The following is a 25,115-nucleotide window of genomic DNA, read 5'->3' as shown; positions in this document are numbered from 1 at the left end:
ACATCATTAACAATGTTCAACATCTGAATATATTTTCATATATTTGTTGAAAAATGCCTGATTAGTTCATTAGCCCATTTATTAATAGGTTTTTTGAATTCTTGCTATAGTCTGTATATTAATCATCTGTCAGAATAATAACTAGCAAAGATTTTTTTCCCATTCTGTAGATTTTCTCTTCATGTTTTTGTTTCCTTTGATGAGAAGAAGGAAGCTTTTAAATTAATGCTATCCCATTTATTAATTCTTGGTATTATTTTCTGAATATTTGAGGTCTGATCGAGAAAGTTTTTGCATGCACCTATACATTAATATGGGTAATTGGATTCACTATGGAGTTCAAGGATGGTACCAGGAGTTGGAAGGGGAAGGGAAAAAATTATATTGACTGGAAAGTCAGAAGATGACAGCAATTAAGATGGGCAGGGTAGAATATCTGAATACAAGAACTTTCAAGGAACAAGAACTTTCCAGGAGGAAGAGGGAACTCCAATAGGAAGTTCAAAGAACTTTAGGAACTTTAGGAATATTATTACTGTATTCTTCTGACAGACATCCTTCCAATGGCTCAGTGAACCACACCAAATTAACACAAGCGAAGCCTTTCGATTGGGAATGTTTTATTACAGGTCTTTCCACCAGGGGGCGATATCAACACAGGAAAGTCCACCTCCAAAGTCGTTTTTCCAGGCCAGGAAAAATGTCTCAGCCTGACCTCTGAGGACCTCTAGGGCTCTTTTGAGGTATTGCAATGAAGCTCAGCGACCACTTGGCAAAGCTATACTTGAAGAGATTTTTCAGTGTACATAAATATTAACAACAAAAATTCAAATCCCTAAATTCCTTTAAAGAAAACTGAGTTAATGTAAATTTTGTTTATCATGTATTACTGCTACAGAAGAAGACTGAAAGTACAGCAACTATCATGTGAGATTTGGTGACATTTTCTTCAGTGTAAAAAGGTTCCTCTTGACTTCATGTTTTGAGAGTTGATTGATCACACCCATCCTTAACATTTTTCTTCCTGAATGTTTTTGGTAAGCATGACACAGTTGGAAAAATTTACTAGGCCAGAGTCAGAGTTGGAGTACTATCACTATTATCAAAATTGGAGCATTTTCTATGTACCAGAAACTGTTCTAAACATTGCACAAAAGTCTACTCATTTATTCCTTTTGTGGTCTTATGAGGTTGGAACTATCGTTAGCTACACTTTACAGACAAATAAGCCAAAGAGAGGTCACCTTCCAAGGGCCACATAACTAATAAATGCTAGTGGTGGTGCTGAGGTGGACTTGAATTTGATCTTTTCCCCAAATGGAATAGTCCAGGTTATGCTCTTTGGACAAACATCCCTGATCTCAGCAGCTTAACTCAGCAGTTGCTATCTGGGCTATGTGGGTTGTCAGCAGGGCTTAGCTTATCTTGCTAACTCAAGAACCCAGGCAGACATAAGATTCACGTTGACATGTGTGTTCATCATCATTGATTACCAATCACCCCCAAGGCAAGGAGTATGCAACCCTAAATGTGCTGGAAGTGCTCCAGGTTTTGAATCCAAGTCTTCTGCTTGGAAATGATGCATGTCACTTCTCACATTTCACTGACTGAAAATAAGTTGCATGCCACTCCCAACTTCAAAAGGGCAAGAAAATGCACTTCTCTCATGAGCCTAGAAGCAGGTAAACCAGACTGTTTGGCATTAATGATTAACACAAACACTTTGAGCCCCTGGGCAGGTCTTGTTCTCTCAGCCTCAATTTCCCTTTCCACAAAACAATTTTATAAGGCTCATCTGCTGCAAGGATCAAATAGAGAATATTTGTTATGGTTACTATGACTGCATCAAGGAAAGCTTCCATCAACTTTGATAGTCCTTCTTACAGGGCTGTGTAAGGGCCTTTGTTCAGATGAAGATACATGCCAACTTTTTCTTTTCTTTTCTTTTTTTTTTTTTTTGGATTCACACACCTGAGATTTTGAAGAAATCTAGTTTTCACTTCAATCTACAACATTTCATAGTTATAGTCCTAGCCCTTGCTAGAAAGCTCAATCTGGAACTACCAGCTGTCTAGTTCCTGTTGAAAGCTTGAGACTACATTAGCTTCAGAGAATGTGAGGATCTCCTTCCTCCAGGTTCTCCAAGCCCTCTTTTTGAATCGTCAGGGCAGCTGGACTATTCACTTGGCTCCTCATTGTTTTACTCCAGACATTCCCCAGGATGTCTGCTGTGACTCAGAGATGAGCCAAGCAGTAGAAATTCCTTTGCCAACCACCAGCACTGAAGGTAGTACAAAAAAACACCCTTAAATAAGAACATTTTCCAAACTTTTCATGAAACCAGTAGTGACCATATAGCCAATAAACCTCCACAGGGCTTTGTTGGATGCCCTATAAGTCATTTGGCTCTTCCTCACTCCTCTGACGGATTAGGCTGTGAACTCTGTGAGGACAGGAACTGTATTCTCACATGGATTTCATCGTGTCTGGTACACAGCAAGTACTAGATAAACAATTCCGAGGAGTATTTATATAAATTGGTACATGATGACTTCCTTGTGGAATTGTGTCTATGGACATATGAACTTCTGGCCCTGAAAGACTGCGGAGCTAAAATAAGGCCAAACCCGGGGTGCAGGGAGTAGGCAGGGGTGGAAAAGGAGGACATTTCAGGCAGGCAGGCAGAACAGATGTCGAGGCAGGAAGGCAAAGCGCAACACTTTGTCTGGAAGTGAAATATACGCGAGGGGAGGCTGGGGTCTGTTATCGGTAGAGGTCTATAGTCGAAGTCTAGAAGGAAGAAGTAGCTCTGAATTGATAGGGGATACAGAATTGATAGGAGACACGGAGATGAAGCATAAAAGCGGAGATGGCGTATCAAATTTTACAGCCAAGAGCGCTAACGCACGGCTAAGGAAATGTATTGTGTTCCCAACGCTTCCAGTTATTTACGGGAACGCCCGTTGCAGAGATGAGTAAACGAAAGGCTCACTTCCCAGTTCGCCACCGCCAGAAAAGCAGGCGGAGCGTCCCCTAGCCCCGTCACGTGGCCAGAAGCGCCTTAGCACGTGACCTACAACACGCTAGACCAATCAGTTTCTGCAGGGGCGGAGACACCGAGTTTGAGGGGCGGGAATATCAGACGAAGCCTCTTTCTCTCGCGAGCTTTTCAATTATTCCTGCTCAGCCGCCCACGGCCCGGAGCGCAGGTCTCGCGAGGCTTGGGCGCTGCGGCGGTAGGAGGAGGACGGGGAAGGACGGAGCGGAGTCGCGGCTTCCTCCCTCGCTTACTCCCTCGCGCGCTCGCCCGCCCCCTCCCTCCCTCCCCTCCCTTCCCCTGCCCTGGCTCCGGCCCCGGCCCATTAGGCGTTCGGTCTTCTGCTAGGGAGGATGTCGGGCCCGTCGCTCCCCAGCGCCCTGGCCCTCTCGTTGTTGCTGGTCTCTGGCTCCCTCCTCCCAGGGCCAGTCGCCGCTCAGAACGGTAAGCGGGGCGCCGGGGGCGGGCCGGGCGGGGGCTGTGGGAGGTCTGCTATTGAAGGAGTTGATCCGGGCCCGGAGGGGGTGCCAGAGCCAGGGGAAGGGGGCCGGGCGGGAGTCTGAGGGGCTGCGGGTCTGAGGAGAAGATGGTGGTCAGGGGTTTGAAGAGGTGCGGGTGTAAGGTCTTCCGGAGACCGCCTGTTGGAGAGGTGGGGGCGTCCGATGTGAGCCCTACGTGTTGGCGACTTTGGGGCTCCACCTCGCTTGTCCCTCCGGGTAGGCGAGGGGACACCGAGGAAGCCAACTTGAGGAGGTGGAGTAGCGGGGGCGGATGAGGAGGGGGCGCATTTCTTATAGACGGTGACGGGAGACAGGCGTTTGTGTTCTTGGAGGTGGAGGGATGGTGTCGGTCGGCTCCCCGAAAGAACGGGATTCCCGGGCACTGGGATCGACTAGAATTCTGTTTGGGCCCCGTAAAATTGGTGACATTTTTAAAAATAAGGGGAAAATGAGGAAGGTCATGAAGAATATTGAGTGAATTGAGTACTAGAACCCTAAGGAGGGGGTGTAGAATCGGAGAACCTTGGATGTGGGGGTGGGGGCAAGATAAAGGAGTGGGTTGACTGCAGTAGGGGACCTTGTACGAGAAGCAGCAGTGTGTCTCCAAAGGAGCGGAGGGAAGAGGGTTGGGTTTGCTAAAGAGGGTGGAGTGCCGTGCATTCTAGTTTAGTGGTTGGGAGTGCAAAAAGGAGTTTCTAAATAAGGAGATGAAAATGAACGGGAGGATGGGGAGAAAGAGGTGAAATTGAGGTAGGGGAAATATTAGAAAAGTAAGGGTGTCTGGGTACAGAGACGAGGGTATGAGGAAACTAGAAATCATGGAAGGGAATAAAATGCAGGAGGATATATTAGGGAAGGGAGGGCATTCAATGAGTTGTGACAGGAGACTGTGGTATTGGATGGGCCTTTGGAAAGGCAGGGACACAGCTGCGACTGTGCGGTGGTGGGATGAAGGGTAGTTGCTGCCCAGAGGGATGTGGAGGAAGTAGGCTTTTCAGATCTAAAAGTTTCAGGACGGAAGAGTTTCAATATCTGAAAAGATGTTATTTGCGAGGAATATAAAAGTAGCCTCTGGGTAATGCGGGGTACAGTGGAAATAAGAGAACTTGGTTTTGAACTGACGTTCTTTAGAGAAGATGGAGAAATGGTTGGGAATCATAGGCATGGGGGCGTCTAGGCAAAATAGATTCCGGTTGAAGGCATGTGTTACCAGTTCAACTGCTGAATTGATCTTTCAGAAGCAAGACTAGGAGTGTGAGTCTGTTTCTGCTGTTGTGGAAACCGATATTTAGAGGTTTAAAGTTTTTTAATGTGAAAAAAAATCAGTGCTGGAGAATGAAATATAAATTATTATTTTTTTTTACTGATCTCAGTGTTTATTGTTTTGATAGAGCAATTCAAATTACTCTTGTAAAAAGGACTCAAATTTAAATGACTTCAGTTTAAAAAAAAATCAGAGAAACCAGGCTTAAATGTTGAATATTAAAACGAAAATATGTCACAGGATTGAAAAAACATCATTGGTTAAATAAAAGTATTGTACCAAATTGTATTTTTCAAATTTTATATATGCTTTATGGTTTTGGATAATCACTGTGGGGGGCAGAGGGAGTTAGGAAAGACATTTTTCTTTCTCTTGTGTTTGAATATGCTAAGTACAATGGGTGTTTTTTCCTGTTTTCCTCCAAGTGTGAAGCCACTGTGGAAGACACAGTAGAGTTAATCTGATTTGTCTTATCAGGTTTTTGTCTATGCTTACAGAAGGAGTTAAACCTAATTTTGATTTTGGCTATTCAATTTATGGAAATAGCTTGGTTTGTTTGTACAATAGGTGAGATTCTCGATCTTATGTGTTTAAACTCAGCTGGCATAGCTCCTTTTGATGATTTATGGTGAAATTGTAGTTTCTTAGCAACTAAAGCAAGGTTTTTGGATGGGTCTTCAAAGACATCTGGCTTCTGTCAGTGATGTGTGTTCTAAATACAGTGTAGAACAGCCTTTCTCTTGAAATGAGCTTGAATTCAATCACATGACATGACAGAAAAATGAAGATCATCGGGTAGTTGACCCAAATGAATGTACAAATTGAATTCAAGGAAGAAATGCCTGTTTTTTGAATTTGAGTTTATATAGTTAAGGATGCCATTTTATAGCATTCTATAACATACCTTATGATAATATACAAACTTAAAATTAGTAGGATAGTCCTGCAGTGGTCTGACTTCATGTCATTAAATTGTTTTTTTTCTTAGTGTTTCAGAAAGGGATATTATATTCTGTATGATGTAAAAATGTTAGATTATTTATGAAAAGGATGTTTCAAAAAAAGTATTTCTGGATTGAGAATCTGGTAGTTTATGTTGAGAATAAATGTTTTTCAAAAGGCCCCTGTTTTCACTATTCCTAAAATCAAGAGTTTGGATTAGATGACCCCCAAGATCTCTTCAGCTCCAAAATGAGTGTGTGACCATTACCATATGGATTCAGGGCTTTCATTCAGATGGATTTTGTTTCCTATCCAAACATGTAGACTTGAAAAAACAGTTTCAAGTAAAATCCTTATTTGTTGATTTTTGTATGTATCCTCAAAGATGTGGTTCATTTTAAGGAAGAAACATAAGACATTTGAAAGCTTTACTTAAAATTGAGTAAGTATAAACCAGCCTGTATAATGTGATCAAGAGCACAGGCTTTGGACTCCCATAGAACTTGGTTTGAGTTCTACTTTTTGTAGCTGAGTGACCTTGAATAAGGCAGGCCTCAGTTTCATTTCTGAAATGGGGATTACAATCTCCTGGGGAGAATGTGAAGATTAAATGAGATAATGGAGATTTAGTTTCAATGCCTGACATTGGATCACTAACATTATTCTTTATTTTTCTTCATGTGTATGTATATTCTGAACACTTGTTAGTGCTTCTGTCATCTTGAATAAAAAGTAAATGGGTCTTTGAAGACTCCAAACAGAGATTTGTGCTTTTGCTATATATACAACATACATACATATATATATAATTATTTTTTTTAAAGTATCCACTTTAATTTGCACATGGTTGAGTTGGTGGGAGACATATTTAATGTTCCCTAGAAACCTGCTGGCTTTTTGTTTTAAGACAAATGACATGCTAAACATCATGTAACAGATTTTAATATAATTAATCCAAATAAGATTTGACCAGAAGTTTTCCTTGAACTAAAGACTTTCCTCAGGAGATCATATTGCTTTCAATCTCTCAAGCAATTGACTAAAAATATCACAATTGATATCAGTGGAGCACCCAGGCATGAGAAGTTGATCAGGAGTCTGGGAGGAAAGGCCATGTTTCTACATTCAGGATCTTTTCATGGGTTTGTTTTACAGGGTGGCTGTGGCCAAATTGGAGAGGGGAGGGGGGAATGTAGAACTTAAATCTGTGAATATACCAAGGTTTTTAAAAACAATATAAGGGGAAAAATAACCTACTTAAAATATAATAATCGTGCTCCAGAGTGAATTTATTTGACACAGATTAAGATTGAAGTTCATTACAGGTCTGATTTTGTACTAGTTATTCAGATCCTCATGAAAAAGTAGACTTTTTTAAGAAAAGCCTTTTCTTTTTCTTATCTATACCGTTCTGATGTAAAACATTCTCCTGTGGAATATACCTTTAAACACTAATAAAAGGCAACATGTTATTGTACTGTCTTTATAAAAATGTTTTTGTTAGCACATTATATTATATAATATCTTTATTTTTTAAATAAAAAGTACTTAATTAGGCCTTCAGAGATAACCACATGTGACTAAAAATGTGCTCTGTTTGGACGTCGTTTTTTTATTTAATTAATTTGAGGTAGCTTTTTGAAAGTAAGGTGTTTTATATGTGAAATTTGAAACTTTGCTCCATCAGTGTAAAGGTTTTTTTGTTTGTTTTGTTTTTAAATATCAGACAATATGGGAGGGTGATAAGGTGTTAGCATCTATAAAGTGAAATGTGGAGAGAAACAACCAAGGTTTGTTGAATCATACAGGAGATGTTCAATAAAAGTTTGTATAAAATTATGCTGTTTTGGAAAAAGTGAGATTTGTGAACAAATTTCTGATGCATTTTATTTAGTTTATTGTTACAGTGAGCCCAATCTAGACAGGATCAGGCATAGAGAATGAAGTTGTAGGAGAAAGGAAAAGACAGAAGAAAGACTTCAGTAATACCAGGAAAAAGCAGGATATAAGAATGGGGGATGAATCTTCATTTAAGGAGCATCTGGAAAGATAAAAGCTGTCAGAATAAGTCTAGAACAGAGGACTTTAAAGTAAATTGACACAGTGAAATTAAAACAAAGGTGCAGAATTACCTCCTGTACCTAACTGGCTTGGTTTTTAGTATGCCTCATAAACAAAGCATTTTATATAATTAAAAAATGACACTGATAATATGGAGTTTAATTTAAGAAACTTAGATAATGCATTTTTAAACTTGTTTGTGAAGTTTTGGTGGATTTTTCTTCAATTAATACTTTTAGATGCTAAGAATTAGCTTTGGGAAAAGAGGAAAACCTCTCCAATAAAATTAATTGAATACAAACTATTTTATAGGCTTATATATAAAGAAATTCACTGAATGTAAAAGTGATACCATATAAAAAACTTTATCTCAGTGATATTGATTATTAAATTTATAAAAGAGTGAGTACACATGTAAAATGTATCTGTTTTTCTAGAATTCATTTAGCTTGGGGGCAGGAGTCAAAATTTGTATCTAATTTCAACTTAGTGTTTTATCTAACATTGAAAGTAGGCCTAACTTTTTTGTTTGATTTTCGTAAAAATCAAACAAAAAATAAAAATTTTTTTTCAATAAAACCTAATTAACTTGAGGTTATTTGACCTGATCACTTAGAACCTTTTAATTTAGTCTATCTGAATGGCAATAAGGTTTACTAAATAAAGAACTTCCTAAGTATCCACTGTAATTTGCACACAGTTGAGTTGGCGGGAGACATATTTAATGTTCCCCGGAAACATGCTGGCTTTTTGTTTTGTTTCCTTTTTTTCAGCAGGAACAACAACCAAAACCTCAAGTCTTATCTGTTCTTTAAAACAGATGTGATCAGCTTGATGGAAACATACTGTGTTATGTTTCTCATATTAAAAAGTGCTAAATGATATTCTTCTGCTGTTTTGGAAACAATTATGGAATGTTTTAAGACTGGTCTTCTTACCAAATAATGTTAATTACTGGAGCTTTATACCCTGCTTTATGGTGTTTTTGAGAAGTATATCAATTTGGATATGCTTTGTTTCCCTTTGTTTTATCATTGATAGAACTTGGGTATTACTTCAAATTGACTAGACAGTGAAATGTAAATGATAATGTGAAATCATTCTCAGATTGTCAGGGTTCTATATGTTGTGTAAGGTTCTATTTTGAGAAAACATTAAGTCCCAAATTATACTAGTATTTTATTTTGTTTTGTTTTTTTGTGGTGCTGGGGAGGAAACGCAGGGTTTGCACATGCTCTACCACTGAATACCTCCCCAGCCCATACCAATGGTTTTAATCATATCCAAGTGATACTCAAATTCTTAATGTGATTAAATACAAAATCATGACAAAACGTCAGTGCCTTTTCTGATGGAATACTAACAAGGCACAATGTTACAGGTTTAGTAAGATACATAAAAATGGATAGGTAAGAGTGTGTTTGCGTATACAAATTATGCCATTGGTTCTTCATTTTTTCCTGATGGTAGTATTAGCTATCATTGGATTAGATGATGTCTAAAATTCACTTCTAGTTTTACAAATTGCACAGTGCTTAGGCACTTTCTCCAATTGGAAAAGAACCCAGAGAGATAATACTGTTTTAAAACATTTTTAGAATTTACTTTTAGAAATAATGAAATTGATTTTAAGGCATGTACTTTTTTGAAATCTGACTGCCTTAAAATCTACTTCAGACAACACTTGGAGTTCTTGTTCAAGGAAGGCAGAATGGTATCTGTTAAACAGAGATCTCATATTAAACTTGCTGGGAAAATTGCCAGCATGAATTAAAACAATTAAGAATTGAAAAATCCTATCAGGTAGGTAGGTATTTTGTTTTCCTTTCTATTAGTTGAAGGTTGACTAATAAGATAATGAAATAACACTGAACTATTGTTATTTATGTTACTTTGTCCTCTTAGGTATTTTTTTTTTTTTTTAAGTTACATGTGACTTATTTTCATCTATTCCTTTTGTATTTAAGACCTCTAAACCAGTCTGTTGTAGTTGAAGAAGGCAATCCAAACGTTACCTGAATTAAATCCATGGAAGTTCCTAGATTGATATTCCTTAGAAACAACATGTTTTGTTTTTAAACATTCTTTTAGTTGTAGATGGATACAACACCTTTATTTTTATCTGGTACTGAGGACTGAACCCAGCGTCTCATGTGTGCAAGGCAAGCGCTTCACTACTGATCTACAACCCCAGCCCGAAACAGCATGTTTAACGGTCCCAATTTATAAATTTATTTGTTGTAATTATTATCTGTTAGATCCATTTCTTTACTGTTCTTTTCTTTTGTATTTTTGTTAGAATTTCAAACATGCAAAAATAGAGCAAATGATGTAGTAAACCCCTATACACTGTAATCTAGCTTCAATAGTTATCCTTTACATCCTTACTGCTTATTAATTAAAAGATAACTGTAATTTTTTCATTTCAAACTGGAATTTTCCAGAATCTAAAATACAGTTGGCAGGGCTTAGTTTGTTAGTAAAATGGAATATTCACAAGTAATCATGTTGAAATAACTTCAAAAATACAAGAGCGCTTTAGAAAAAAGCTTTAAAGCTTTTTCTTTTTTCTTTTTTTGGTCTCTGACCCAGATACAAAAAGTTTGTGACTAAAGTAAGAACATAACATTGTTACATACATAGTATATAAAACATTTAGTAAACCAATGCCTATCCCTGTTCTATATGGATGTATTTAAGATAACCATAGTGACCACCTAAATTGATTTTACAGCTCATTAGTGGGCTGTGAGATTTAGTTTAAAAACCAGCATTTTCACTGAAGGGGTAGTTTTTGAATTTTGTTTTATTTTTCATATACTTTATTAGTCTAGGAATAATCTGATGTTTTTTATAAACAGGATTTTCACAAAATGTTTATCAATAATATCAGCATATGATGTTACTAGTCCTTGTTAGTAAAGAAAGTACATTGTAAAGATCACACATTAGTCATTTTTTTATATAAGTACTCTCTCTCGCCCCTTATTTTTAACCAGAAGGGGGGGAGTGAAACCGCAGAAATTTTAATATCATAATCAAAATGTAACTTTTCTTCCAGTATGTTTAGTTATCCTTTCTTTTAAATTAGAATTTGTGTTCCTTATTATCTAGCCCCTGCCTTTGAGTTATTGGTTGAGTACAGGGATGAGAGTATTACTGTTTATTCTTATCTGAATGCTCACTGTAATGCTGTTTCAGGCACATTTCTGGTGAGTACAGATTGACTTGAATACTGGCCAAGGGAAGGGAGGGAGAGGGGAAGCAGGATCATGACAAAAGATCATCTGCCTTTTGGGTTTAAGGTCCTAGAGTAGCAAGATTATTTTCTTGATTTTAAATATTGCTTCTGGTAGGGAGAAAAGGGCAACAAGATGTTCTTCTTTGTTTGCTACTGTCTATGAAAATACTTCTCAATCCATATTGCATGCAGGAATTTGTTAAATTTAACTTAGATTTTTTTTTTTTTATTGTTTTTATGTGTATGTGGTACCAAGGATTTAATCTAGGGCCTTGCACATGCTAGGCAAGTGCTCTACCATTGAGCCACAGCCCCCTTTTAAAATTTTATTCAGATAGGGCCTAAATTGTTCCAGTTGGCTTCAAGGTTGTGATCCTCCTGCCTCAGCCTCCATAATAGTTGAATTAAAGGCATGTACCCCCACACACAGCTGGCTTTTTTTTTTTTAATTATACAAGTTTAGTAGATTTGTGGACCATTATGGAGCAGCTGAAGGAAAAAACAAAAAACAAAACAACACAGTTCCAGCACTGAAATCATTAATGCTGAATTTCAAGTCTTTCACCAAGGGATATGAAGTAAGTGGTCTTAATGCAAACCAGGAAGCTGCTACCTGGAAAAAAGCAAGCATAAAGAGGTTTTAAATAGCTTGCAGTGAACTGTCATTGAACTACTCTTAGACAAATAACAGTGATCGTGTTAAAATTAAGGTACTACTAATAGTGTTATAGTTTTCTTATTAAGATTGAACTCCAAATAATTAAGAATACTTTCTAACCATGTTTAGGAAAAGATAGATAGTTCTATTCTGATGGAAGCTTAAGATTTAGGAGAAAAGCCTGAAGGAGCTAAACATAGGAAAAGGGAGCATAAGGGGGATGTGATTATCTATTAATACCTTCAAGGTAGCAGTGTAAATGAAGTAAGGGAATTAGGCAGTCTCCAAAGATGGATGGGCTGTATCAAAGAGCAAAGGCCTAAATCATGTGGAAGAAAAGGATAGGTTTAATATTAAAAAGATGATTTTAATGAAACTAGCAATTGTTTGTGCTCACTCATTGTCAGAATCATTTTAAGTAGGGCAAAGGACTGGTGATAGGGACCTCATAAAACAAAGGGAGGAGCTTTTTCTACTCTACCTAGTAACTGTTTAGTAGCTCAGGAGAGGGGAAAAATATGGAAATTAATGTGGAATGTAATGAATTTTCCAGACAATTTTTAAAGGGTCAGAAATTAGTATGTTTCTGATGCTAAAGTTCTGATTATGAATTCAAGAAAAATGATAGTTTAACTTTGAAATCGTTTAAAGTAGCTTTTAGAAACTGCTTGTAATATTTTAAATAGGATCCTGTTTACTATAACCTTCATAAACAATTTCTTTTTGTTGTTATCATAAACCTAAATTATGAAATTCTTCCAATCTGTTTAATACCCAGTAGAATAACCAGCTTACTAGACTTTGGTCAGAACCAGTAAAAGTTTAACATTTGGCTGTTAGAAATTAGACCTTCCTTTTTTCTGTGGTAAATATGAACGATTAAGAAAGCCTCACCACCTGGAAAACAGCACTTTCATCCTAACTCCTAATACTTTATTAGCCAAAATTCTGTTGTGCTAAAGCCCCACCCTGTCTTTTAGGAGTGGGAGCTAGTGTTTTATGACCTCCCAAAGGATGGGAGCTCACTTTAGTTGGAAGAGTAGAAGATTGCCAGTTGCCAGATAAAATGTGCATGCCCAGTTACATTTCAGATAAATTTTTATTGTTAAATCTGGTAACCATTTATTTATTTATTTATTTTTGCTATTTTGACCTTCCATTTCAACTTAAAAGACATAGAAGCTTGTAACTTGTTGAGCTTTTGTGTATTAAAAGAGATCTTTTTGAAGTAGATTTTTTAAACCTTTATTTATTTATTTTTATGTGGTGCTGAAGATTGAACCCAGCGCCTTACATGTGCTAGACATGCTCTCCACTGCTGAGCCACAAATCCAGCCCTTGAAGTAGATTTAATATGGGCAAAATTATGTTACAATGAACATTTTGTATGAGAGGATATAGTTTTTAGGATAGTGATGTTTTATTTTGGTTGCATCACAGTTCTATATGTTTTCTTTAGTTAATCTGCCTTATATTTGACAGAGTAATTTTTAAATTTATCCTCTGAAAATTAAAACTTTTCAGAAAGCAGATGAGCAAAGGGCTTTAGGCTATTTTTGAGCAATTTCCCTCTTACGGAAAATACTTTAAAACTTAGGGTATTATTGCCTGATCATTGATTATAAGAATGTTTCTGGGCTATTAGCTAAAGGCTTGTCCTTTTTCATATATTTGACCAGAGGCTTGGAATATACCATATTCTTGGCTTTGAAGAAGAAAATGGTATGAATGAATAAATAACTGACAATACCCTTTTCTTCCTAGTGAGTTCAGAATAATTTTGAGTTGCTGAATCATAGTCACTTGATTTAGACAGTCAAAGGAAAGTGGATGTTAGCTTTGCAAACCAAGGAAGTAATTTCTATTCTTTTTTTTTTTGGTACTGGGGATTGAAATCAGGGGCACTTAATGACGGAGTTACATTCCCAGCCCTTTTTTATGTTTTATTTAGAGACAGGGTCTCTCTGAGTTGCTTAGGGCCTCAATAAGTTGCTGAGGCTGCCTTTGAACTCATGATCCTTCTGCCTCAGCCTTCCAAACCACTGGGATTACAGGCGGGCACCACTGTGCCCAGCTAATTTCATCCCTCCCTCCCTCTCTTCCCCTGTCTCTCTCTCCCTCCCCCGCCTCCATTCCTCCCCCCTCTCCCCCCTCCCCAGTTTGCTTGTTTTATTCGGGGAAGGATCTTCTCCTTTTTAGTGGAAGTACTTATAGTTTCTTCAGCCACTACAAGGTGGGGCCCGCCATCTGTGATGGCAGAGGGTGGGTACTTTGGGCATGTTCTTATCTCATAGTGGCACTGGGTAGTTATGGGTGTGGTCTTATTCATCATGATATCCTATTTGGTATAGGAGCTGAGTGAGGGCAGAATGAGGCTCCCAATGGTGAAAGACAAGACCAGCCTCAGCTCTTTGCACCTAGCAGCAGTCCAGGGATATAATTTCTTTACCGTTAATGAGGCTCCCAATGGTGAAAGACAAGACCAGCCCCAGCTCTTTGCACCTAGCAGCAGTCTAGGGATATAATTTCTTTACAGTTAAATTTTAATCCTAAGAAAAACCATGATTTCATGAGGGTTTTTGGTAGTGGTTTTTATTTTTATTTTTTTCCCCTGGGGATTAAACCCAGGGCCTCATGCATGCTATTAAAATTTATTAATTGCTTAGGTCTGGTTACCCAGGAAGATAATAAAACAGCACACTGTATGTAGAAAAACTAAGAATGTAACAGTTAGAATGTAACAATTACATACATATGTTAACTGATAGAGTTGTGTTATAATGGTGACTCAGGTATTATAGGTGGAATTGATATTGATTATGTGATTTCCTGAAAAGCGGGGAACTCTTGGTAAAATTCCAAATGTAACAAAGAACAATCTATCCTCACTTTACCCTAATTGCATTCCTGGAATACTGAGTGATGATTAAAACTGTGCAAGAGTACTTTGTGTCATGTTTAAAACAGGTTCTTGGCTTAGAACAAGTTTTCCATCTTCTTGACTGTCGCTTGAAAGTTTGTGTAGGAAGAAGCACAATTATTTGTTGTGTGTTTCCCTACTTCGTGGGATATTAAGGATCCTTGGGACCAGTAGTGCCATTTTAGTCATTGTATCAACAAAAAAGTGCCCTCCCAAATTTGCAAAAACTCCTTATAAAAGGAAAAGCAGCCCCTATTAAGGATAATTCTAATTCCAGGGAATCAGGAGACTGGGGCAGGAGAATCACAAGTTTGAGGCCAGCTTCAGCAGTTTAGTCCTTCAGCAGCAAGGTCCTGTCTCAAAAATAAAGAATAAAATAAAAATTTTTAAAAAGAGGGAGAGAGAAGGACTGAGGAATGCTTAGTGGTAGAGTTCCCTTGGGTTCAGTTCCCAGAAAAAAAAAATTTCCCCTTTTGATACTGCACTTGTAAGTACCTCTGATATAGGATTGTAGCACTTAGTCCCCTGGACTGCTGTTGGTCAGAGCCACACCTTTTCTAGAAATGGAAAGGCAAGGAGAGCAGCTATTTACTTGCCTTTGTGCTTTTGGTTAACATGAATGAAAGCATAAATTTTGAACTCATTTACCATTGGAGTGAGGCGAAAATACCATATACTAATTTGGAAAATTTGTGCTTTGAAAACACTGAAAGGTGGACTTGTAAAAACTCTGTGCTGGTCAAATAAAACTGTCAATGGCCCCCATTTTGCAGCCACTTCACAAAAGGATTATATTGTGAATTTTGCAGCCTCAGAGATTGGATTGGAATCCTGATATTTGGCAAATCTCTTAATAATCTCTCTTAGCTTCTGTTCCTCATGTATTAGGCATAATGCACAACTCACAGAAGGTGGTTAGAATGAGATTGCATACATAAAGTACCTATACCTGACCTGATATGTAATTGATAAAATTTTCTCTGTGCCTAGATGCATTCAGTTATCTTGATTTATTTTTAATCTATTGTTTGAAAGCTAGCTGTGTGTTTTTATAGTGAAACGGTTTTGAAATTTGAAATCTTTAACATAGGAATATTTGTACCCCCCTTTATTCCTCTCTAATTTTTAACAGAAGCAAGGAAGTAATTAAAATGAACTGTTTTGATTAACACATGAAATACCATTTAGGGTACTTGGAACCTGATGCTTACAACAGTAACATGCTGATTTCCAAACTATTTTAGTAGATCACCTTTCTTAGCCTTTCAGGGTAGCTTTTAACATTAGCGTATACCTAATAGTAATGATCTTTATTTTTGAAGTAATCTTGGAGCAGGTAATTTGCTAAATACTACAGTAATTTATTCCACCTCAAAATTAGATTGTACCATAGAAGTAACATGTTTTAGGATAGAAATTTAGTGACATGATTTTTACTAGGAAAGTCTGGTGTATGATTTTCTTCTAGTTATTTCAGTGAATATTTTGAAACCATGTTTTCTGGGTTCTTGTACAATGCTATAGAGGCATGTCATATTTCACTATGTAATTGTCACAAATTTTATGTCATTTTTGTTTTTTTGCAAAAATGGGATGCAACCATTTGAAGCTTTTTTTTTTTTTAATGTGTGCCCGTTTTACTTAAAAATCATTTATTACTAAATTGTTTTTGGTGAAAGGTTAGGATGCATGGACTATTCACGAATATATGGATAAAATTAACTAGTCCAAATCAACATGCATCATTTCTTATGTTCTTTCTGACAGCTTAGCAAACATTTTTCTGGTCTGGGAAAAAAACAAGTTGTTATTGATTTGTGCATTATAGTTGAAATATTACACTTGAGAAAATTTACCACAGTGTTGAAAAATATGGAATTATAAAATTGAAGTCTCTGTGTCTGAAAATTCTGCATCACTATCATTGGTTTTGTTATCTGACACTGTCCTCAGTGCTACTCTCATATAAGATGTGTATAGCCTTAGATCTGCAGGGATTTAAACAAACCATACAGCTTGGCCTTTGGAAATATAGTGATATTTCTCACATGCTGAGGATTCTAGGCTTTCACCTTGCAGTGCATGAGAAGAAAAAATGCAACCCCCTATGCTACTAGGAATGTTGCTGTTCTGTTTACCTTTTTTTTTTTTTTTTTAAGTGTAGAGGGATACAATACCTTTATTTTATTTTTATCTGGTGCTGAGGATGGAACTTGGTGTCTCACATGTACTAGGCAAGTGCTCTACCTCTGAGCTACAACCCCAGCCTTTTGTTTACCTTTTAAGCAGCATAAGAAACAGAATATTACCATACAGTAATTATGGGATAAAAAGTTATAAACGAGTTTTCGGGCTGGGAAAAACAAATAGGGTGCTACAATTATGTGGTAGTGATGATTATAGTGAAATATGGTATATATTTTGCTTGCAAACTTTAGCAGCAGAAAGGTTTTTTTCTTTTTCTTTTTTTTGTCTTTCTTTTTTTGGTGCTGGGGATTGAACACAGGGGCACTTAACCACTGAGCAGTACCATTAGTCCTTTTTATTTTTAATTTTGAGACAGGGTCTCACTTAATTACTTAGGACCTTGCTACATTGCTGAGGCTGTCCTCAAACTTGCAATCTTCCTGCCTCAGCCTCCCAAGTAGCTGATGCCCAGCCTGCCTGCCTGCCTTCCTTCCTTCCTTCCTTCCTTCCTTCCTTCCTTCCTTCCTTCCTCCTCCTCTTCTTTTTCTTTTTGTTTAGTACTTAAGACAGTGATCTAAATGGTTAGAGCAATTTCAAGAAACATGTTTTTTTTTCCCCACATTCTTATATATCTGTTTCTATCTTTGTTTTCCTTCACAATATGATCTTGAGTCCTTTAAAGAGATCTATTCCCTGGTTATATTGTGTACACATAATCACATATAGGCATTTGTGCGGGCGCACACACACACACACACACACAGACACACACACGTTTGTAATATGTCTATACACACTGTATGTGTGTGTGTATGATTTTTAAAATATTTTTTCTTCCTATATTTTACATTTTAATTTTCTTCTCTTCCCCATACCTCCTTGGTTCTGTTTCATCTGGTGTCTTCAGTTGTTATAGATTTGGCTCTTTTTAAGTCTTTATTTATTCAAATTCACTTTAGGCAGAGGGATGGTATATTCTAGTATGCTTATAATAAAAAGTTTTGTTGACTGGTGTCTTTGATCAGGAGTGTTTGCATCTGGGACTTCTGAGTATTTTTGCATTTCCTTGTAGCTATTTAAAGATTTTCTTTTATGGTAGAGCTTTTTCTAATATTCTTTTTTAATCTTTTAATCCTCACAGGGTCATAATGTTCATATTTTTCAGAAACAGCTCAGCTAGTCTTCAAGGCCTAGTCACAAAGGAAATTAATTCCTGATGGATCTGGACATCAAGGCAGAAAGAATTCCAGGCAGACGGCTAGTAATGAATATTGATTGGGGACTATGAGGTACTTTCTGTGGGCTGGTAAATTTTAGTGTTTTCCTGCAAGGCTACCACTTACTATTGTACATCAAACCTTCTGAACTGTCTGCCCATGGAGTATATAATTTGCTACCCAGTGACAGGTAGACATTAAAATTCAATTATGGGATGGGGGTAGTGATAGGGAGTAACCAGATTTTGTACCTGGAAGATGAAAGGGCGAATTTTGATATTCATCAAAGGGAAAAATCAAAACAAAAGCCTCTTATGAGTATAGAAAGTAGCAGTTCTTGTTTTAGGAACATTAAACTATAGTGAAAATTGCTCAGAAATTACCAGAAGTAAAAGCTTTCTGGCATTTGTAGTTCAATAACATGTATATTTTAGTAGCTTTTAAAAGCCAGAGTGGGAGAGTTTGGGTGGAATGTGTCTTTAGTGGCATTTTAGAGTGTCACCTTACCATTCTGTAATACTATCTGTCACTGAAAGAATTGTATCAAGTCTTAAGTTCTCAAAATACACCTTTGGAAAAACTTGATAGGCCCAGTAGTACTAGGTGAGCTTGAGGAAACCAGATACATAAGCTTGTCATTAAATTCTCTGCTTAGAATTCTCTGAGTCTCTTTGAAGGACTCAAAATCATACTGTGAAGGAAACAAAGATAGAAACAGAAATATGAGAATGTGGGAAAAAAACATGTTTCTTGAAATTGCTCTAACCATTTAGATCACTGTCTTAAGTAGCAGAAGAGGAGGAGGAGGAGGAGGGGGAGAGAGAGAAAGAGAAAGAAAGAGAAAGAAAAGCTGGGCATCAGCAACTTGGGAAGCTGAGGCAGGAAGATTGCAAGTTTGAGGAAGAGAAAAGAAAAGAAAGAAAAAAACCTTTCTGCTGCTAAAGTTTGCAAACAAAACGTATAGCAAAATATATACCAAATTTCACTATCAGGTTTAATTTTCAAAGAATAGATGTAACTGTAAGAGGGAATATCAGCAGATAGGAAGATGACCCTCCATTGGATAGTGGCTAATCAACATTTTTACTTAAAATTATTTCATTTGTTTTGAAAGAATGGAAAAGTTACTGGATTTTTTAAAATTATGAAAGGACTTACATTAAACTTTAAAATAACATGTAGGTGTTTCGAGTAAGTGTTCGAATATTCAAGATGTCTACCCAAAAGAATTGGGATTAAAAAAAAATTCAATGATATATTGTTCTTTTCTACTTTATTATTATTATTTTTTTTAATGCAGCACTTTTACCCCTTGATTTCTACTCCCCAGGAATAAGCACTGATAGTAGTTGTGTATACTTGCAAAACATGTTCTCTGAAAATACATACATACTGTGATGCTTTTCATGTAGAAGTATTAACTGTTATAATTCATCTTGATTTTTAAAATTTTCTTTTTTTCAATATAGTAATTGGCTTGACAGATATTTAAGTTATACTGATGATGCCCCATTCTTGATAATGAAATTTGCCTTCTAAGAAGGCCTCTCTTATTCCATATAGGGAAAAGCTTCATTAAGTGGAAAAGAACAAGGTAGGAGTATAGCTAGCTTAGTGACTGAGCACTGCCTAACATGTGGGATGCTGAATTCACTCCCTAGTGCTGCATTAAAATAATAATAATAATAATAATAATAATAATGTAGAAAAAAACAATATATCACTGATTTTTTTTTTAATCCCCAGTCATTCTTTTGGGTAGGAATCTTGAATATTCGAACACTTAATGTTTTAGCCATATGGATAATTTCTGGGACACCTAATTTTCAGCAAAAGCATTCTAGAAATAATTTTGCTATCCTTTTTATACCTGCATGGAAGGGGTCCTATGTATACTTTGCAGTCAGTGGTTAAAATACTTACACATGGATGAAATAAGACCAAAAGAACAAGACAGTTCCTTTAAGGTAGAATCTATAAAATTTTACAAAATAATCATCCTATACAAAATGGATTTAATAAAATAATTTTTATTACAATGTTTGTCAGCCCATTTGTGGGAAAGAGCTACTTGTCATTTACCCTGAGTTTTGAAATATAGGAATATGCACATGATAGGAGAGTGCAGAGGTGTTCTGTTAAGTTCCTGTTTGGAAAGGAGAGGAAAACACTATTTTCATCCCTTTTTCATGGAAAGAAAGTGTTAGGGTATGTGGTTTCAGCAACCACCATGGAGATCTGCTAGGAAGAACTGGAGAGCTATAAGGTTCTACTTTACTAGTTAGGAACACCGGCTTAAAGTATTAGTCCCAATTAGTTATGCCAAACACTTTTTAAACTCTTGTGTCTACATAGAATTTCTGTAGCACAGGTAACTCAGATAATTGGGGAATGGATGTGTAGTAATAAAGGCCTGAGCTGATTCCCTTATAAGAAAGAAATAGAATGACTTGTTTCCCTGTCATTCCAAGATAAAATGTTCTTGTATTAAATAGTGTCTATAGGATATTATTTAGTTTTAATTGTCTGTAGTAAACAAAGCATTGCTGTTGGTGAGGCAGTACAGTATAGTGTTGTAGCCTCTGGAATTATACTGCCAGAGTATGCATCCTGTCACTGTACTCTGTAGAACGGGAATAATCTTTAAAGTGATAGATTGTATTGTTATGTAGTAAATTAAATTGTATGATATACTTTGCATTATGTCTGACGCATAGGTAATCAGTTGCTTTATAATGAATTTGCTTTCAATGATATTAGTTACATGTTCAGTATCTTTTGAAATGTTCTTCATTTTTTTTTTAAGAATGTTCTACTCAAGTTTGCACAGTGGTTTTCTTCAGGGTTGGTCTTAAAAGAAAAAAAGAGATTTCTAGGCTGTATTTTTTGAGTCTAGGAGGTTTGCAGAAAATCTGAACTTCTCTTTTAGAATTGATGATGAATACCATGTCAGAGTAATTTGAAAAAGAGAAATTTTATTCTAACTGTAAAATAAAATCTCAGATTAAAAAAATTTTTTTTGAAATTTTTTTGGTTGGAGATAGACACAATACCTTTATTTTTTATTTTTATGTGGTGCTGAGGATTGAATCCAGTGCCTCACACATGCTAGGCAAGTGCTCTGCCACTGAGCCACAACTGCAGCCCCTAAAAATCTATTTTCTACTCAGTTTTAATTGCCTTGGGGTTTAGTTTTTTCAATGAAAAGTAACTGCTGGGATATCTATAAGAAGTTTAAAATATTATCAAAATCTAATTTCCTACAACATAAGATTCTATTGATATTCAGAAAAGAATATCAACAAAGAAACATGGTTTTGTTTATTTTACTGTTTATGAATGTACTAATGATTTCCAGTGCATTTTAAGGGTTTTTTATTTTTTATTTTTTGTACCTGGGATTGAACCCAAGGGCACTTAACCATTGACCCACATCCCCAGCTCCTTTTTATATTTGATTTAGAAACAGGATCTCACTGAGTTGCTTAGTGCCTCTTGCTAATTTGCTGAGGCTGGCTTTGAACTCAAAATCCTCCTGCCTCATTCTCCTGAGCTGCTGGGATTATAGGTATGCGCCACCATGCCTGGCTTAAGTTGTTAATAGGTTTAAAAATAATTTATTCTTAATCCTCAGTTAATGAGAATCTTACTTTTCATCATTTTTTAAACAAACATTGAGTGTATTATATAGCATGGCATTGTAGAGATATAAAATGTGAGAGACATATCCTCATTTCCAAATAATTTATAATCTATTAAAATTTATTATTTTTTCCTCATTACTTTATTTCAATTAATTGACTTTTCCTAATAATGTAGGTTTGTAGAATATTAGAGCTGAAAGTATCCTAGAAATCATTTATTCTAATCTTTTGATTGAATACATGAGGGAATTGAGTATTTAGGTTTTTACATATCTATGTATGTGTATATATATATTTATTAAGTAAAATTATTTCTATACATTAATATTCTTTTTTTTAAAAATCACAGTTTACATTGATATATGTTCAGCATTTTATTACCATAAAGTTTGATGTTCATTTCTAACACATCTGTCAGTACAGAATAATACATTCTATAGTCAGTGCTAGCCTACACAGTCTTGTCCTGTCTTCTACCAAGTTATGATTTTACTAGATATGATAATACCCTGATACTGCTAAGACAATACTCTGATACTATTAGGGTTCATTAATCTTTACATAGACTGTATTTAAAATTAAGAGATATTTTCTTCTGTTTGGGCAATAGGGCCTTGATTTATGTACTATAATTTATAAAGACAAGAGATTCTGGTTAGTGGTAAAATTATCCCTCTGTACATACACATACATAATTGTTTTTATATAAGTATCAAGTAATATTAAATGTAGAAGAATAAGGTGGAAGATACCAGTTTTTTTTAAACCTTTATATTTTATTTTCGAACCCAGTGCCTCATGCATGCTAGGCAAGCGCTCTACCGCTGAGCCACAACCCCAGCCCAAGATTTTTTAAAGATTATTTTTTGTAGCTGGACACAATACCTTTATCTTGTTTATAATTTGTTTATTTTTATGTGGTGCTGAGAATTGAACCCAGTACCTCACATATGCGAAGCAAGCGCTCTACCTCTGAGCCACAACCCCAGAAATAGAAATAAAAAACCAGGAATTTGGAAGTGCCTTGAAGAACTTTATATATTTGAGTCTGAGACACAAATATTTAATAATTACAAGGTTTTTTTGAAAATTGTTGTTCAGAGTTCTTGGGAAAATCAACTGTATTTAGAATTGGAAGTTAATTGACCTGAAGCTTTATTCTGGGGTGGCTCTACTCTAATTGCTTTATATTATACAATACATCCTTTAGGTTCCTTTTAAGTTGAGTAACCATGATTCTCAATTTGTGCCTGTTGCCGCATCACAATTATTAATAGCATTCCTTTCACAGAAGCGTCCTAGTTACTGTACCTGTAAGTATAACATCTGCTCCTGGGTACTTGACATAATGAAGGCTTATGAAATTTCCTTGTATATTGGGCAGCATTCTTTTCCTTAAGATGAAAGATTTCCTTTTAATGGTGTTGGGAGGGCATTAAGATTAACCAAGTAAAAGCCTGGGAGATCTCAAGCTAGAAAAACATCCTGTGTTTTCTGTTCTTCAGTCAGAAACAGAAGACAGATGGATTTAACTAGCATGTCTGGGTTGAAGCAAATTCTCTTTGCTCACAGGTAGTTTTACATTTATCTTTCATTTTGCTTTTTGAATTTATGATCAGTGTACTCAGTCCCAAGGCAACTAATTTCAGTACCTGATTAGGAAGTATTTTTCAGTTAAAACTTTTTATTTAAAAAAATATATAGACTTGAAATTTTAGAATCATTTTAGGTTCACAGCAAAAATGAATAGAAGGGGCTGGGGATATAGCTCAGTTGGTAGAGTGCTTGCCTTGCATGCATAAGGCCCTGGGTTCAATCCCCAGCACCACAAAAAAAAAAAAAAAAAAAAAAAAAAAGAATAGAAGGTACACATAGAGAGTTCGCCCATATTTACTGCCCCCATACCTATACAACCTCCCTTACAATCAGGATCCACCACCAGGTTGGTATTTTTGTTACAGGTGATGAAGCTAGATTGACACAGCATTAAATGATATGTATCCACTGTTATAGTACCAGTAGTTTCACTGCCCTAAAATTATCTGTGCCTTACCTGTTTATCTCTTAACTCCTGGCAACTACTGGTCTTTCTACTGCTTTCTTAGTTTTGCCTTCATAATATCTCATACTAGAATCATTCTGTGTAATAGCTTTTTTAAGCTGGTTCTTTCACATAGTAATTTGTATTTAAGGTCCCTCCATGTCTTTTCATGACTTGCTAGCTTATTTCTTTCTAGTGCTAAATAATATTTGTTTGGCAGTATATTTGATTTTAAGCAAGTATATTTTGATTTTAAGAAAGTATTATCTATCTAGAATGCATACTAAATTCTACAAGTAGAATTTTAAAATTCTTTTTAACAATGGGTTGTGAATATATGATAAATTCCCATTTTATGAGGGTAAAATTGCTTGTTGCTTTAAAAGCGATTTGTTCTATGTTACTGAATGAACTATAACTATGTGAGTTGTTGAGAATTTGGGAAGAAATACAGGTTTTCATAAATAGTGTAAAATACTAAGTATTTCTTAGACTGTTGCTTAATCTCTCCATGAAAGTAGTTTTTGCTACTAATATGACTTAAGTGATAGGAAAGTTTGCAGTTTCAACACCTTGTTAGTATAGACTATAAATAAAGGAGCCAAATTTGTCTTATTTCATAACTTTTTATAACATTTTTAAAAGTTCAAAGTAAGACTCTTAATTTCAGTTGAGTAGTCTTAATTTGTTTAAATTGAGAGACCACTGGATCCTAGAAGAGACAAGGAAATTTCCTATTTCATGTCATTTTTGAAGTGGAGAGTCTCTTGGTCACTTGTCTGTGTCAGTCACATCCTTATTTTCCAGAATCACCTGGTTAATCTTTACAGAAGTATTGAAGACGACCAGAAGGTAGGAAAAAGAGTATAAACACAATGGTAATACTAATGAACTTTATCACAGTCTATAATAGAAATCAATATTTCTGTTGATATTTTCCCTAGAAATGTCTGTGGTGTGTGTGGTGTGTGTGTTTCTTTTTTGGTACTGGGGATTGAACCTAGGGGCCCCCAACCCTTTTAAAAATATTTTATTTAGAGATAGGGTCTTGCCAAGTTGCTTAGGGCCTGGCTAAGTTACCGAGGCCAGCTTTGAACTCATGATCAGGCTCCTGCCTCAGCCATTACTGTACTCATTATAGTACTCTTAGTATAGGATGGATCCAGTTTATCCTTGGGCTTTAGGCTGAGATTTCATACGTTTCCCTTTCTAAAAGTTGAGGAAATTTGCTTGGAATTATGTGTTAGCTTTTTGGGTTTTTGGTTTTTTCCTGCCCCTCTTCCAACAAAAAGCATTTCCAAAGTCAATCAAATGAGTGCTGTTTTTCTGAAAGGTTGAGGATTCTTTGCAGAGGCTAATAGCTTCATACATTCTACTCAAGTGAGCCCAGTGCTGCTGCTAGT

The 25,115-nt window shown here is 36.1% G+C and overlaps 1 protein-coding gene across 1 annotated transcript in view; it reads left to right on the top strand.

Moving 5' to 3' along the window:
• The first annotated feature begins 3,269 nt into the window (after window positions 1-3,269).
• Nptn (neuroplastin) overlaps window positions 3,270-25,115 on the top strand; it is an 85,806-nt gene continuing 63,960 nt past the window's right edge. Inside the window, exon 1 of the mRNA XM_026387649.2 lies at window positions 3,270-3,481. Coding sequence (XP_026243434.1) covers window positions 3,391-3,481 — 91 coding nt within the window. The 5' untranslated portion in view covers window positions 3,270-3,390. The remainder of the gene's footprint in view (window positions 3,482-25,115) is intronic.

This window comes from Urocitellus parryii, chromosome 6 (genome assembly GCF_045843805.1).
Source record: "Urocitellus parryii isolate mUroPar1 chromosome 6, mUroPar1.hap1, whole genome shotgun sequence".
NCBI lineage: Eukaryota > Metazoa > Chordata > Mammalia > Rodentia > Sciuridae > Urocitellus > Urocitellus parryii.
The sequence above is the reverse complement of the archived record's forward strand: the minus strand, read 5'-3'. Positions and strand labels throughout refer to the sequence as shown.